The sequence below is a fragment of the Laetiporus sulphureus genome (assembly GCF_001632365.1).
Source record: "Laetiporus sulphureus 93-53 unplaced genomic scaffold LAESUscaffold_18, whole genome shotgun sequence".
NCBI classification, from domain to species: domain Eukaryota; kingdom Fungi; phylum Basidiomycota; class Agaricomycetes; order Polyporales; family Laetiporaceae; genus Laetiporus; species Laetiporus sulphureus.
Genome location: NW_024468527.1, coordinates 486,703 through 501,427, shown reverse-complemented (window position 1 = coordinate 501,427; position 14,725 = coordinate 486,703). Strand labels below are relative to the sequence as shown.

General features: G+C 51.0%; 5 protein-coding genes and 1 non-coding gene across 6 annotated transcripts; 3 read left to right on the top strand and 3 right to left on the bottom strand.

The window, feature by feature from the left end:
- Nucleotides 1-3,349: 3,349 nt before the first annotated feature.
- Nucleotides 3,350-3,444, bottom strand: LAESUDRAFT_t46. The gene has a single exon. It is a non-coding gene; the product is annotated as a tRNA-Ser (tRNA).
- Nucleotides 3,445-3,781: 337 nt separating this feature from the next.
- On the top strand, nt 3,782-4,636 carry LAESUDRAFT_725685 (Sm-like ribonucleoprotein). The gene is made up of 4 exons (XM_040908868.1): nt 3,782-3,872; nt 3,963-4,031; nt 4,089-4,204; nt 4,258-4,636. The coding sequence occupies exons 1-4, from the start codon at nt 3,818-3,820 to the stop codon at nt 4,426-4,428; spliced, it is 411 nt and encodes a 136-aa protein (XP_040764673.1). The 5' UTR covers nt 3,782-3,817; the 3' UTR covers nt 4,429-4,636.
- LAESUDRAFT_725683 (uncharacterized protein) lies at nt 4,408-8,752 on the bottom strand. The gene is made up of 5 exons (XM_040908867.1): nt 6,317-8,752; nt 5,882-6,255; nt 5,732-5,823; nt 4,986-5,673; nt 4,408-4,932 (listed from the first exon to the last, which is right to left on the bottom strand). The coding sequence occupies exons 1-5, from the start codon at nt 8,729-8,731 to the stop codon at nt 4,677-4,679; spliced, it is 3,825 nt and encodes a 1,274-aa protein (XP_040764672.1). The 5' UTR covers nt 8,732-8,752; the 3' UTR covers nt 4,408-4,676.
- A 1,139-nt stretch (nt 8,753-9,891) lies between these two features.
- On the top strand, nt 9,892-11,755 carry LAESUDRAFT_725682 (uncharacterized protein). The gene is made up of 5 exons (XM_040908866.1): nt 9,892-10,023; nt 10,150-10,371; nt 10,483-10,588; nt 10,642-11,062; nt 11,124-11,755. Exons 1-5 carry the CDS (start codon nt 9,984-9,986, stop codon nt 11,358-11,360), a joined length of 1,026 nt encoding a protein of 341 aa, XP_040764671.1. The 5' UTR covers nt 9,892-9,983; the 3' UTR covers nt 11,361-11,755.
- Nucleotides 11,756-11,809: 54 nt separating this feature from the next.
- On the top strand, nt 11,810-13,320 carry LAESUDRAFT_143492 (phosphoglycerate mutase-like protein). Its single transcript, XM_040901331.1, has 7 exons — nt 11,810-11,913; nt 11,972-12,002; nt 12,079-12,092; nt 12,159-12,278; nt 12,337-12,402; nt 12,464-12,924; nt 12,980-13,320. The coding sequence occupies exons 1-7, from the start codon at nt 11,883-11,885 to the stop codon at nt 13,067-13,069; spliced, it is 813 nt and encodes a 270-aa protein (XP_040764670.1). The 5' UTR covers nt 11,810-11,882; the 3' UTR covers nt 13,070-13,320.
- On the bottom strand, nt 13,189-14,585 carry LAESUDRAFT_699911 (UPF0103-domain-containing protein; the record flags this gene model as incomplete). Its single annotated transcript, XM_040906396.1, has 8 exons — nt 14,547-14,585; nt 14,454-14,491; nt 14,294-14,399; nt 14,172-14,240; nt 14,006-14,118; nt 13,845-13,956; nt 13,636-13,770; nt 13,189-13,585 (listed from the first exon to the last, which is right to left on the bottom strand). Exons 1-8 carry the CDS (start codon nt 14,555-14,557, stop codon nt 13,189-13,191), a joined length of 981 nt encoding a protein of 326 aa, XP_040764669.1. The 5' UTR covers nt 14,558-14,585.
- Between the last annotated feature and the right edge of the window lie 140 nt (nt 14,586-14,725).

The window sequence follows — 14,725 nt, the reverse complement described above, 5'->3', positions numbered from 1 at the left end:
AATTCTGAGTCAGGCATGCTCTCCAACTAAGAGATCCATATCTCTAACCTCCCATTTCTGCTCAGTGTCTGCTCTAGGATACAGCTCCTGAATAGCTTGTCTCAAGTTGAGATATGTCTTTGCCTGGTCAGAATATTCTGAAAGCGATTCAACAAGATCAGCAATGTCTATATTGAAATAGCATTTCACTTGTAGCTTCTTCTCCACTTCATTTGTTACCTGGAAATGTGTAAGAGGATCTCGAAATCATTGAAGAATCAGAAAAGGATTCTTGGCTAATTGAGATTTAAGGTGAGTGCTGGTCGATCCCCTCAGAACAGCATCTGGTTTGTTATGACTAATTCCATGATGACTGTGCATATGATAGTAAGCAGATTAAGTGTTTAAGCTGATGTCTGGGCTGAATTCAAAGTTGTTTAACTGCAAGAGCAGCTTCTAGCTCATCTAGAAGGGTTTTAAGTGAGATTCCTTGTGATGAAGCATCAGAGATGTGTTCTGACTAAGTTTTTACTGTCGAAGACTCTGAAGATACTGTCAAAGACTCTGAAGAATGGTGCAAGAGTGGAGTAAGTGAACTGAGTGATAAATAGGCAGCTGAAGCTGGTGATCGAGGTCACAAAGCTGAAGAATATGTTTCAAATGTCAGAGGTGCTGGAAATTGGCTAAGTGGGGTCAGCCTTCTTCTGCTTGCTCAAATCTGAGCCTCTAAAACTCGTGAAGTTACCTGAGTCACTGATTGAGTGATGAAAAGACCTCCTCTTCTATTGTTTCACCTATTGTTGTGAGTCTGATCTGTTTCAAGGAGATACTGAACTCCCTCTTCAGTTTTCAATCATAATGCAGATGATTCATGCTGTGAAAATTTAAATTCTCTTTCATCTGTCATGGTGGGCTCTAGAAATGATATGCTCAACCATGTCCTGGCCATGAGTAACCTCCTATCCAAGTGTAAGGTGGGCCAGAGTGGTCACAGGAGCTTCAAATGATAATGCAAATGATGGGTGGCTGCAACTTGTTCAGCTTTTGGCTCAAAACAGATCAGTGAGTAGTGGGTGTGACTAGGGTAGCACCTTCAACTCTGACTAAGTTGAAAGCTAGATGAATGGATGTGTGTGTATGTGTGAAAATCAACAACTTGATTGGTGTGTCACAGTATTAGGTGGCACCTTTCTTTTTGCACCATTAAAGTCATCATTCGGCAACCACAAGTGGTTATTCGGACACCAACCTTCATATTGGTTTCACAAAGTGGATACTTGGACAAACAGCACAATACTGCCACATACATTGTGGATATGACTGTGTCTACCACATGACCATCAAGCGCCCATGATTCAGCCACCCAGTCATGTGACACTGGCCACTTACCCTATCCAGAAGTTATCAGGTGTTGATCACGTGACACTGGGCCACTTGCTCAGAATGGAACTCTTTGGCCCACAATAGGCTTACCTGTGCTCATTGGACCATCAAGCTAGCAAGCACCCAATTCACTGCCAAATAGTAGTACCAGCATTAGAATATGTGCTATGGCAGAACCCCCATTGGCCACTCAATAAGTGGCACCACTTCAGCCACTCACATAGTGGCACCACTTTTCAGCAATTATCTCATTGGATGGACCACGGCCATTTCTAGATAGTTGTCATGGCGAAGTCCAGAACCATTACTGGTTCTGACAATATGTTCACATGTAGGTATCTAAGGTCTCACAGTAGCACAGTGCCAGGGGCCCTGCCCTATATGTATATAAGTACCCATGAGGAAGCTGGATATCCCCAGTTTCATTCATCTATTTCATGCAGCCTAAGAAGCCTTCACCCCCTCTTTGTGTGACATAAGGCTATGGGCCCTTTGAGCCCCTTTTTGTAGGCTGCATGTCACTGCATGCCTTTTTGACCTAGCCCCCTTGTGGCAGGTCCTTACTTTGGTTTTTGTGCAGGTCACTGAGCGCGGCTAGCACCTTGCAGCCATTTCCTTGCCTTTTGGCAGAATCTATAATGCACTGTGACATGGTGAAAGCTGAGGCATCTGAGGGCTTTGATTACAATGATGACTTGCTATGCTTGAAAGACAGTTCGGGCACCTCAATGAACTCCTAGGTGGCTACTGAGCAGGCCCACGTGCTCTCTACAACTTCTGAGCACTTGCAAAGAAGCTCCAAGTGCTTCCTGCTATCTCTGAGCATCTACTGATTACTCCTCAGCACTATGGGCTAGGTTTGGGCACTGATAAGGCTGCAGTGTCTGATGAAAATGAAATCCTGATTCTGGAGCTTGTGATACATGATGTGAGATACAGAATGTGGTAACATGACTTACAGTATCTGAGTGCTTCTCGAGTTGAGCTAGAGGTCACTATCAAGAGTGCTGCCCTCCCAATATCAAGAGCTCTAGAGACGTAGTGCATAATCATAGCTGTCTTAGACATAGTCATGCACATTATCCTAGCAAGAAGAAAATGTAGAGATGAAATCTGATGAGTAGGAAGTTCTCTTCTTTTAGTTCTATATACAGATTGAATTATATAGTAGTCGAAACTGCATCTTTGAGGGTGGTAGAATGAGTTTCTGATCATAGAATATGTTTCTGATCTACTGAAACATGTTGCAGACACTATCTGCTCCCTCTCCATCCTCTACAGTTGAAGAACTGGAAGTCAAAATACTGCCAGGGTCCATTGGCCCACAGCCCTATGCTTCGCTCACTTAGTGTGCTCTTTCATTTTCATATTGTCAAACTCATCCTCTTCTGTTCTCATGCTGCATCTCACAATCAGTAACACTGTCTATCAGCCCTCATATCATTTTCATGCCTCATGTGCTGCATTCTGACCCCTTTACGCTGTCTGCAGACTCTTCTTTGTCCATTCTAGACTCCTCCAGATCATCGTGACTCATTATCTGATAGCATGAAGGCTGGGCACATTTGCTGCCATTTTTCAATTGCAGAATACCTCAGTGTGTATCAGTAGTGAATCGAGCAGTATCGCTCATGATGCCTGCTTCGAGGAACGAAGTTAAGACCAGGAGGCACATCTCACTGTCCTGTGTGGTGTGACCACATCCCTATCATATAAGACAATGCCCTGCACTTGGAGAAGAACACGCCAAGTCATAGCATGGCTGTGAACCCCGTGCCAGTTCACACAGTGAAAACATCAACTGCACTGCAGGACTTTTCTTAAGATTTTGAGATCTTGGCAGATTTAGGTATTGAGCATTTGCACATCATCAGGATGTGGCCTCCCATCAGATTGGTCCCCATCATCCAGAGGAGCCTGTACAATGATCAGCATCAAAAATCTCAAACTGTTTCAACATTTATAACACTAAAAAATGCAAACATTTCGCTGACAGCAGGATTTGAACCTACGCGGGAATTCCCAAGTGATAGGTTTGAATTTAATTCAAATCACTCGCCTTAACGACTCGGCCATATCAGCTTTAGCAATAGTCTAAAGCTATCAAACATGTTAATCTGGCATGATCACCGGCGGTAACTATTAATCTAACATGAGTATCAGTTGGGATAACTAATTTATTATCGACATCCAATAATCTGAATTGACCTAATAATGTTGACACATAAATCATCTACGCACCACAGCTACATTACTAAATTAAACAATAAATAATAAATAATCACAGGGGCGTGAATTCCTTTTCGGTCCAAAAGTCGCGTCGGAGTTGCCCCAGCCAATGGGATGTTTGCCTTTGTCTTTGTAGTCACTGAGCGCTTCCCCCATCGCCATCGCCAGCGACTCGTCTTCATTCTGGCCGCTAACCTTGTGGCTTGTTGCGGTTCCTCCAATTGCAATGGATTCATTGATTCCGTTCACAACGTCAGGATCCCTAGTGGATTGCGTCGACAGTACGTTTGTCTCAAGTAGACTCGAGGCCAGCTCCCCATCCTGAGTTCGTGATCCCACTCCTTGGTCCATGTGGTATTGGCGTGGGTTAGGGAAGATGCTAGTGGTGCTCAGAGATGGTAGGAAACTTCAGGGCGTTTTGCGCTCATACGACCAATTTGGTGCGTAAATCGCGCTTGCTATGGGATTCAATACCTCTGGAACCTCATTGAATATAGCCAACCTTGTGCTGGAGGACACAATGGAGCGAATATACTGCGAAGACGTCTTCGCCGAAGTATGGAGAGGACTGTTCCTTATTCGTGGCGAGAATGTTGTGTTGCTGGGTGAGGTCGTACGTATATGCATGACGATTGGCAAGACATCTCTTCATCCCTCTGATCGCAGGACCTGGATCAAGAAGACGACGTGCCGCTGCGGCAGGTAGCATGGGAAGAGCTGGAGCCTTACCACAGACAAGAAGTTGCGGCCAAAAAGAAGCGAGAAGAACTCAAGGCTCAGGTCTTGTTTGAGCAGAAAGGCTTCTGCAAGGAGGGCGGTGAAGGAGACGGATACTGAGTATCCGAGTAACATATCTCCAGACCTTTCTCGTACTCTTACAGAGATGGGCTCAATGTTGGCAGATTCATTACGCCAGAGCCATCTTCATTTTCGTATTGCGCTGCCTTTCCCTCCATAATATTAATTCTGGCTACAGTAACAGAGCGCACATTGAATCATCATCTGTACATCTTTAAGCTGACTTGATGGTACACGAACAATGATGCATGCACAAGGGAATCAGACGCAGGCAGCAAGACGGTAGCTTAATGTTTCTTTTTCTTGCCCTTCTTGACAGCATCGCCATTTGTCTGCACTTGAGGATGCCCATTGACGGTGGCCGCACCGTTCAGAGGCTGCAAAGGAGTCGTGGGAGAAGCCATCTGGGCTCCTCGCGCCCCTACGTCCATACCATCTTCTATCTTCTTCCGTATCTCACGTTCTTCAGCCGTGAGCCTTGATAGCGCTTTCTCCTGGACCTCACGTTCATATTCAATCTCAGCGAGCCGCATTTTTTGCCATCTGGTGGATGTGAGTCCTGATCAATGCTCGTCAGCACGAAAGAAATAGCCCACCCTGCGTGTCGATCGCACTTCTTCTTCCCCTTACACCACCATTCTCCGTGCTCTGCTTGCATATTGTCATGGGCTATTGCATCTGCGTCATCTTCATCGGCCCTCCGAACAGCTTCTTTGTAACTGTCCAAGGCATCAGCTCCAAACTCGGCATACTCTTCCTCGTCGAAACAAAGACGCTGATCCCAGCCACATTCGTCTAGACCGTCTGCGCGCTCGCTTGCCAATCGTACCAACTTCTCTCGCCATAGCACCACTTCCATGTCCTTCTTCAGCTCATCCCGCCTCTTGGCAATCTTATGCAATTGACCATGAAGACGGGCGATTTCACGTTCGCCCTTCATGACAGAAGCTTGCACGACTTCCAACGAAAGATCCTGGTCCCTCGGGCTCTTGTCTTGCCCTCTACGGTCTGGCTTCGTCCTGGCACATGTGTCATCTAGGACGCGCACCACAACACCCTCGCGCTTTTGCGACTCCTTTACGCTCTCCCACAATCTGTGTTTATCCCCTTGCCAGCCATTCATACGAGACTGCATACACAGAATGCCGCATTCATCGGAACAGAATTTAGAGAATATGCCCCGGGCGGGCTTATGGCATGCACTTGCGGAGGTCGGATCCGGATGCTCAAGGCCGTACAAGCAACGACGCTTGTAGGTCGTTTTGAGATTCAGGCCAGGGTTGTCTGTTATGCGGTAATTTCGTTAGCTCACAGACCTGGGAGCAGGAGCACTCTCACGAACTTTCCACGCAAATGGGGCAAATGAATTGGTCAACGAGGTCTACTTCCAGGTCAGGCATGTTGACACACTGGGTGTGATACCATTCATCGCATCTGCATAAACGATATACGCTGAGCACAGTGAAGCCCATGAAGATACGTGAGCACGTACCTATCACACGCAATCATGACCCTGTCTTCGTCATAGCCGGTTTTACAGATACAATACAGCTTATCGTCCCGCTCTGAGTCCTTCTCTTCTACTTCATTTGACTGGCCCTTATTGTCGGTGTCGGGTCCCACAGAGCCACCTGGCATGATCGACGTGGATCGCGAGCGAGACGGCCCCGCAGCATAAGAACCAGTCCGCTTGACCCCTGCATTACTTGGACCTGGAGTCTTCTTGCTCTTCAACGAGGTTGTGGACACCGACGGAGCGAGATACCCAGGTACAGCAGTCCCCACAGCATCTTTATTGTTCTTTGGCTTTGCCTTGGTCGTCGACTTTTCCTTCGACTTCGGTGGTGCCTTGGACTTCGGCGCAGGCTGAGGAAGATGTAAGCCAACATAAAGTCTGCATTCGATGGCCATAAGCATACGGTCTCACCTTCAGTAAAGCATCCTTCTTCTTGTGGGTTGGGGCCGCACTCATGCTTTCGAAAGTACCTTTCGATTCGTCTTTGCTTGGCGATGCAGGAGGCGGCATAGAATCGCGATCATCGGCAGAAAGCCCGTCAGGAAACAAGCGGTCTGGATATGCGACGATCACCGCACTGCTCGAATGTGAGGACTTCGACCGCTTATAAATCTGTTGAGAGCGTTTGTGACGCGACGAGTACGATTCATGTGGCTGGTCGTCCAGAAGACTCAGAAGCTCATTATCGACATCGATGTCCATCAGATCATCCATCTCTTTGGCATGAGCGGAGGAGACACTGGCAGCAACATCGAACTCCATGTCAACATCGCGCGCCACATCATTCCTACTTGGCTGATGCGAATGAATGATTTCATCTAACTCCTCCTCAAGGAGAGCCGAGGGTGTCGGTGTCCTAGTTGGGTTCCTCATTGGTTTATCGGGGGAACGAGACGCATCCCTTCCTGAGCTATGACGCATCGCAAGCTCATCCATTGCACCGCTGGCGCCATGCGAAGAATGTAACTGAGATGTCTGTTCGTCAGTGCGAGTGACTTGCGCGGTCGTTCCTGAAGGTGATGCAGCGGAATACTGCTCGAGGAGCCAATCATGGGGATCCTCCTCACGGGATGCGTTCTCCTCATGAACGGTGACGCGCTTCCCATGATCCTTCGATGCGGAATGCGCAGCCGTCCTTGGTGGCGGCCTCTCACGTCTCTTCTTTTCTTTCTTCTCTTGAGCCTCATGACTACCAGTGACATTGTTATCACGCCCACCGTCCGACGGTAAAGGAATTGCCGCCTGATGTGGATGTTCCTCACCTACGGATGGGTCGTCCACAAACGTCGCGCGACCCGTTGAAGTCTCGGTCACGAGATGGCCACCGAGTCGACCACTGTGAATGCCAGTATTCTGCTTCAGAGGTCCTCCTGCACTGCGCAGGGCACTGGGAGACGAGACGGGGAGTGGGTTGTCCATCAAAGGGACAACAGGTTCGCAAAGCACAACCGGTGATAGTTCTACAGCAGAAGAGCGGGGACTGTATGCGCCAGACTTTCTATGTTTCTTCCGAGGGGGCTCCCCGTCCGTACAAGGAATGTCAGAAGTGGATGACAATTCCTCTGTTGTGACGCTTAAGCTGTGTCCGCACAGGTCAAGAGCCTCACGCGAGGAAGTTGGCGATGATGACTTGAGTTCTGGCTGCGGGATGACTGGAGATTGTGTCACGGTCCGCGCGGACACTGGACTCCTGCTTATGACTGGGCTGATTCGTCCTCCGACCTGATTCGAGCTCGTTGCTTCTCCGCTCAACCTGCTGCGTTCTTCAGTTGCAACCTGCGCGAGTGCCTCCAATCCAGCCAAACCCTCTCCCGACCGTGTCGTCGGCGACGCAGCTGTCGCTACCTTCGGTGTTGAGGCCAGCGCAGTGCGTACACCAAAGCTTTGATCCACGAGCTGAGGAATCATTTGGTGGGTGGAATGTGTCTGAAGCGTCCTAACTGGTTCTAGTTGCTGACTTGAAAAATGGCTTGGGGACATACCGGGGCCTGTAAGCACGGGACTGCGGATGGAAGACGACCCGGACTGATGGTGTGATGTAACGCCAGCGTATATGGAGTGTGTCTGGCCTACGGGCTGGAAGTAGTTGACAGGTGAAGCGCGAACAGAGAGCACAGGGGAATGTGAGCTCTGGCGCTGAGGCAGAGGCAGACTATACGAAGACGGCGAGGAGTGCGAGGGAGAGTGCGACGCTCGCAGGTAAGGACTTGGCTTTGCGTAGGAGTGAGGATGGGACAGTGAATCCGACTGTGTACTCCGGGAAGATGACGGTCGTGCGGAAGGATGCGAGTTGCCGTGTGAAGCACTTTTCGCAAAGAGGTCATGGGACAACTCGGGTGGATGACCGGCGAAGTCATGGCTCGACTCCTCGGCCAGCGGGTGGGGTCCCCGGCTATGATAGCTTGAAAGCTCGTAGTGATGAGGTATAGGAGATGACCGCCTGACAGCATCTGTTGAGCCTTCGATGTGTTTAGGAACGTGAGGGTCGTGGTCCGTACGCGGTTGTAGTCGAGAAAGCCTCGCCTCGTCATCGGAAGGGGGAGTATGTCTCCTGAGTTGCACTGGTTGTAGTGACAAAGGGACGACGTCGCGGCTGGGGCTCTCATGACTAGCGATCGACGCAGAGGTAACATCCAACGTGCCCTTCGGGCGGTCACCAATCAACTCCTCAGCCGGAGTGACAGGCTGGAGACTGGACGGTGCCGAGGTATGTGAGGGTGAGAGTGGCGACGCAGAATGGCGTTGGGCATACCCGGACGGCGGAGGATAATTGGGCTGATCATCGGCGCATAGTAACGAAGAGATAGCAAGTCGTCGAGAGGCCATGGCAGAAGACGAGTGTAGAGGTGAGGAAAGGGGCGAGTGGAATGCAGAACGCGTCGAGGGTTCATCGACATCTGCCGTAGGTGGCACCCGCGGAGCACACGGTCACGTCCTTGTGGTCATGAGCACAAGCCACCATACTGTAGGTTCAGTCACGGTCACACCCACCCTTGAACTGGCCTTTCAGTTCAAATGTCACGCGTCACCGGCCGGTCTGAACTAAGGGTCGGTTCAAAGGTCACACCGTTCCGGACTCTTTTCTCCCGCACAATTAAGCGCCTGAAGTGAACTGAACTTTTGTCCCAGGTCACAGCGAGTTTTGAACTAGGTCCGGCCCAGTTCAAAGCGTCACGCGTCACATCCCATGAACCTATGGTCGAAAGGGTACAGTATTGTTCTGCGGTGGGCCTGCTTTCGAACGCACCCTTGTACAGTGGGCGCAGGAGGGCATTTGTGAAGGCTCATGCGTAGACGGCGTAGACGATGCCGGCTTCGGCTAGAAATCCTGCGTGCTCCCGGGGATACTCGGACGGTGTTGGACACTCAATTCAAAGGCCGTCTGCATGCATGCATTCACATCGCAAGGTATAACGAGTGCCAAAGAACTCGAAGCCGTGTGCGCGTACGATCAGGCGCGGCCTGTTTATTAGTTCAGATATCCGCGTACGTCCGGCTGATATGGACATATGACCGACAATCGTTCCAGATGAGAGAGAACCAGACGGGTTTGATTGACGCAAAATGAAAGAGAATGTACAACGAGACATTGCGACGCAACCCATACAGCGGCCACGAAGGGCCGACTGCTAAGACATGAGCCCCATCATTGAAGCACGAATGCGCCGCACCCAAGTCCCATCGTTCGCAACCATACGGTCTTCTTGATCTCCAGCCCTTTGAGACGGTCTCAAGGTCCTCGACTCACACCAGTCCAAGATGGCGGGCGAATCATCATCGAGATGCTTTTGAGGGCTGCAAAACATGTCATGAACGATGAGCACATCGCTACGTACGACGAACGAGACTCACCTGTGCTTTAAGCGTTAGGCGTACGCGTGTTCCAGGCGGGCGCTTTTGTACCTCCGAAGAACTGTACAGTGGCTTGCGAGGACCCCAGATGATGCATCGGGGTCCAACAATCTCGTTTGCAGGTCAAGCCTACCCTTTCACCAGCGCCCGCCGATCTGCTCGACAAGTCTGTGTGCCGACCAGGGAAGCTAACCACCTGTTTGACCGCAAAAAGGCCCCGCCCACAATGTCGGTGGCCAGCAAAAATCCTTTTGCCCTCCTGGAAGGTCAGTTTCATGTCGGTGGCTACCGCTCGCTTTGCAATTGACAACTATACTTTATCTGTTCTTCTTGTTGCACTGCCACTCGTTTGTTCAAACGCTACCGGACCGTTAACGCTTGCTCCAACACAGCAGACCAGGATAATTCACGGCCCTCCAGTCCCGTGAACACTCCTGCACCCCCTAAGGCCGCTCCCGCTCCTGCGGCCGCCGCTCGTGGTGCCCAGAGAGGCCGTGGAGGTCCTGCTTCGCGCGGTGGACGCTATTATCCGCGAGGTGGCAAGGCTGCTCCTCGCGAGGGCCAAGAGCAGACTCAGGAGGCTCCTGTTGAAGGGGAAACACCCAGGCGGAAGTGTCAGTATGCTTGGTCCATCCGTTCTGCGCGTCGTCTAATCGATTCATCATTCCATTGACGCGGAACTCTATGTGTCTACTCCGTGCTTGCCCTCGTTTGGCACGTATTAGTCGAGGGAGAAGGTCGTGGTCGCGGACGTGGGCGGGGTCGTGGGGATCGCGGCGCCCGAGGCGGCCGTGGACGTCAGTTCGACAAGCACAGCCAGACTGGCAAAATGTACGATGCTCTCGCCTTCATCCGTATGATGGATACCTGATATTACCAATCAGCGACACGGAGAAGCAAGTGCACCAGGGCTGGGGCGCTGACGAAGGCGAGGCCGAACTCAAGGTCGAGACTGCCGCGGAGACCGATGCCGCCGCAGAAGCTTTCAGCCCTCCTGCCGATGCTGATGCCTGGGCCGCTCCCACCAATGATAATTGGGGCGAGGCTCCCGCCGTCACTGAAGAGGTCGCTGCACCTGAACCAGAGAAAGCAGGCGAGGGTAGGAGAGGCCGCGACAGGGAGGTTGAAGAGGAGGACAACACCCTGACGCTGGACGAGTATCTCAGGCAGCAGAGGGAGAAGGAGCTGGATCTTGTCCCTAAGCTCGAGACTCGTAAGGCGAATGAAGGCGACGATTCGATCTGGAAGGATGCGGTCGTCGTCAACAAGAAGGACGAAGAGGAGAGCGCCTACTTCGTAGGCAAGGTGCGTAATCATTGTTCAAAACAGTGCAGACCGAAATTCTCAGTGATTATACCTTTGACAGTCCAAGGCTACTGGCCACAAGGCTCGTCCCAAGAAGGAGGAGAAGGTGTACCTCGAGATTGATGCTCGTTTTGAGCGTCCTGCCCGCGGCGGTCGTGGCCGCGGCGGCGATAGAGGTGACAGAGGCGACAGGGGTGGCCGTGGCCGTGGCCGTGGCGGACGAGGACGGGCGAACGGCAACGGGGCAGCTGCCGTCGTCGACGTCGATGACCAAGCAGCTTTCCCTTCCCTGGCTTGAATGATCTCGTTATCGACGGTCGATTCTCGTTTCGCGGTGATGAAATGGACCGTGATGTTCAACAGCCCAGCGCCAGCATCAAAATCGCAATGCAACGCAGATCATTGCGCGTCTCCATCCCTATCTTCTCGTCAGTTTGCGTACATCTCAGCACTTCGTTGCATCACTGTGTCGTGTATGTCCCTCTGTTTTGTCTCGTTTGCCTCCTGTATCTGTCCTTTGCTGCTGGTTGTGATTACTGACGTCGACATCCCCCAACGTATACGAAATCCATGACATGATCTTTAACTTACGTTTGTGGGTTATTGTACGTGACTGGCCGCCTTCAACATGTGCCCGAGCAATGTTAATGAGAGGTCTTATCAAACTCTCCAGAATTTGGTCTGAGTTCTGTGCCCTATGTCCGTTGATACCTATATCCGTTGATATCGGCGCACGCGCTTTGTACAAGTACCCGGAAACGCGGGTGGTCGCGCTCGCGTCTCTTTGAGTATAGCTTGCCTCTGATCAACCGTGGTCGTCATGATTGAGACGATATATATCGCCCGCCATGGTAGGACGATAAAACTGACCAACAAAGTGTTATCTTACTCAAACTAGGCATCGTCTAGGATTCCGGCTGAACTGGGTGACCAATGACTGGTGCGTTCGAGCTTTGCGACATCGCCCACACCGTATTGTACGAAGATCATTCTTGACAACATGCTCACGTTCATAGGGCGTCTGCAACAGGTGCAAGTGCCAGCTTCGCTGGAGAACCGACATGGTCACTGATATTTTCATGATACATGTAATGAGGCCTGCCCCGCGATCCGCCACTCGCTGCATACGGTTTGACGCAAGCCCATGAACTGGCTGATTTCTTCCTGTCGCTTCCTCCCGAAGAGCGGGCCACAGCCATTTTTTCGTCACCATATTGTAGGTCTCTTTTACATGTTTCACTACATTCAGAACTACACTGAAAACGCTCCGACAGATCGCTGTCTGCAAACTTGCCGCCCGACGTCGGTTGCTCTTGATGTGCCAATATACGTAGAACATGGTGCGTATTGTTAGTGTGGTGTTTGACGTCCTCCAGCTTTCCTTATATGTTCCACGACAAGGACTATCCGAGTGGTATTCCCCGGTTACTCCAGGTACTGGACTGCATCCACGTCCCGCCAACGCTGCAACTCTTCGAGGCCATTTTCCCAAAATTGACGACTCGTGGTCGTCAGTGTGGTACCCATCCAGGAAAGGGGAAGACGTGGAGCAGTGTCATGATCGCTGCAATGGTCTTCTTCAAGCCTTGATACCCGAGATTCAACGGAAGTTTGGGGGCAAGCATAAGCGAATCCTATTGATCAGCCACGCAGCGACAATCATCGCGCTCGCGAGGGAATTACTTGGTGACCGAAGCATGCCTCTGAGGGTGGGATGCTGCTCCTTGACCGAGGTCTGCTCGACCCAGAATGAACCACCCGTTGGGCACTGGAGACCCAAGCGGTTGGCCGACGGCAGTCACCTGAAAGAAGGTGCCTCTCGAGATTGGGGGTTTGAGGACATTGTGATTGCCGGTGGAAAGGTCGATTGACTCGCAAATTAATTCTTTGCGCGTTTCTCTGACAAGATACCTATAGGTCATCACCGATCCCGGGCAACCAGGATCTGAGCACGAATTCGACGAACCTGTAGGCCTCTGTCTTCCGGATGCGACGTCGAGAATGTAGAGCTCCTCTAACATGTGCTGGAGAGTGCATCCAACATAGATTATCATTCCTTCTCATTGCGCTGGCTAACAACACTGTTCGTACATACTCTAGAAGCATCCGGTCGCATACCCAAACAGCTAGAATGTGACGTATGCACTGGCGTAGCTGACGCTCGAGTCTTTGATTGTCAAACACTTGCTGCTCTGTTCGTACCTTACCCACTGGAGCTTCGGGACCTTGCCTTCCTTCTGCAGCGTTGTCAACGCTCCCAACAACACCCCGATCGGATGCCTTCCACAGATCGTGTTCTTCGTTCTAGCGAGATATTCGGCGAAATCATGGTGAGATTGTGATGCAGTGAACGGTGGTATTGTAAGGATCTCCATGGCTTCATGATCCAGAGCCGATGTTGACGCATGTATCGGATAAGTGGAGAGGGCGGGAGGAGAGGGCGATGCCTTGGATAGACGAATTGCGGGAACGGAACTAGGAGGAGGTTTCGGATAGTAATATGTGTACTGGAAACGGGTGCCCCTGCTTTGTATTCAACAAAACGGAACCAGAGTCATAGTGACATAACTCACCAGTGGCAGAAGTCGCTGGAAATGACACAGAATGTGTCCTCTCTCGCCAGATATGGGGCCAGAAGAGCACCAAACCTAGCTTCTGCGCCGTAGTTGATGGCACCAACCAATATTGGGACGATTACAATCTCCATTCTACCAAACCATCGCGTCAAATGCCATACCGGCCAGTCAATATGCGCCTCAGCACAGGCGAGCTTGGCACTCACCCTTCGAAGATCTTCCGGACGTACGGGAGATGCATCTCTATACTATGCTCATCTTCATCGGTCTGTATATCCATCACGGTAAACTGCCCAGAGTCGCGCAATTCCTTGATAACTGTGGCAAATGAGTTGCCTGAGCCCGAAAAGGCCCGGCGACAACTCACTGTCCTGATCTAGAGGCAAGGTACCCAAGGGAGTCTCATACTCCTTACACCCCGATAAAGCGCATCCGTCAAGATAGACGTGGTGCGAAGGTCCCAGGATGAATACGCGCTTGCTATCAACTCGTCAATGCGACATTGGCATGGGCATAGGTGGGAAGTGACGTACATTCCTGTCATATCAATGCTCTTATACGCCCACGCCGCTGCTTGACCAGAATACGAATATCCTGCATGACTACCGAGGAGAGGTTCAATATGTGCACAACCGTATTGCGATAGTAGACATACGGAGCGATGATCGCTTTGCAGCCCTTGATCGGAGGTATGTACTCCCTCTCAGGACTGCCTTGTACATTGCTCAAGTACTCGGATAGCTCAGATTCGAGTTTTCGCCCTGACGATCAGTTGAGCGCAGCGAGCAGTCTTCCTATTACCTTCGATCACACACCATTACCGACGTACCATGAGTCGGCGTGTGTAGCTCGTCTGCATGCCGGTCTTCACTCAGAGCGTCGTTACGTTGCATTCAAAGGATGCATACCTGACAGCCATAACAGCGGGGATGGATGATGGCGGTAGTATTATGAAGGAAGCAGATACGGACTCGCGCTCAGAAGAGGCCGCTACATACACGTGGTGACCGGAAGATGATCAGGCTAATCCTCAAGATCATTGAGATCTCAGATAACAACTACCCGTCCGACTGAGTCCACAGCAGGA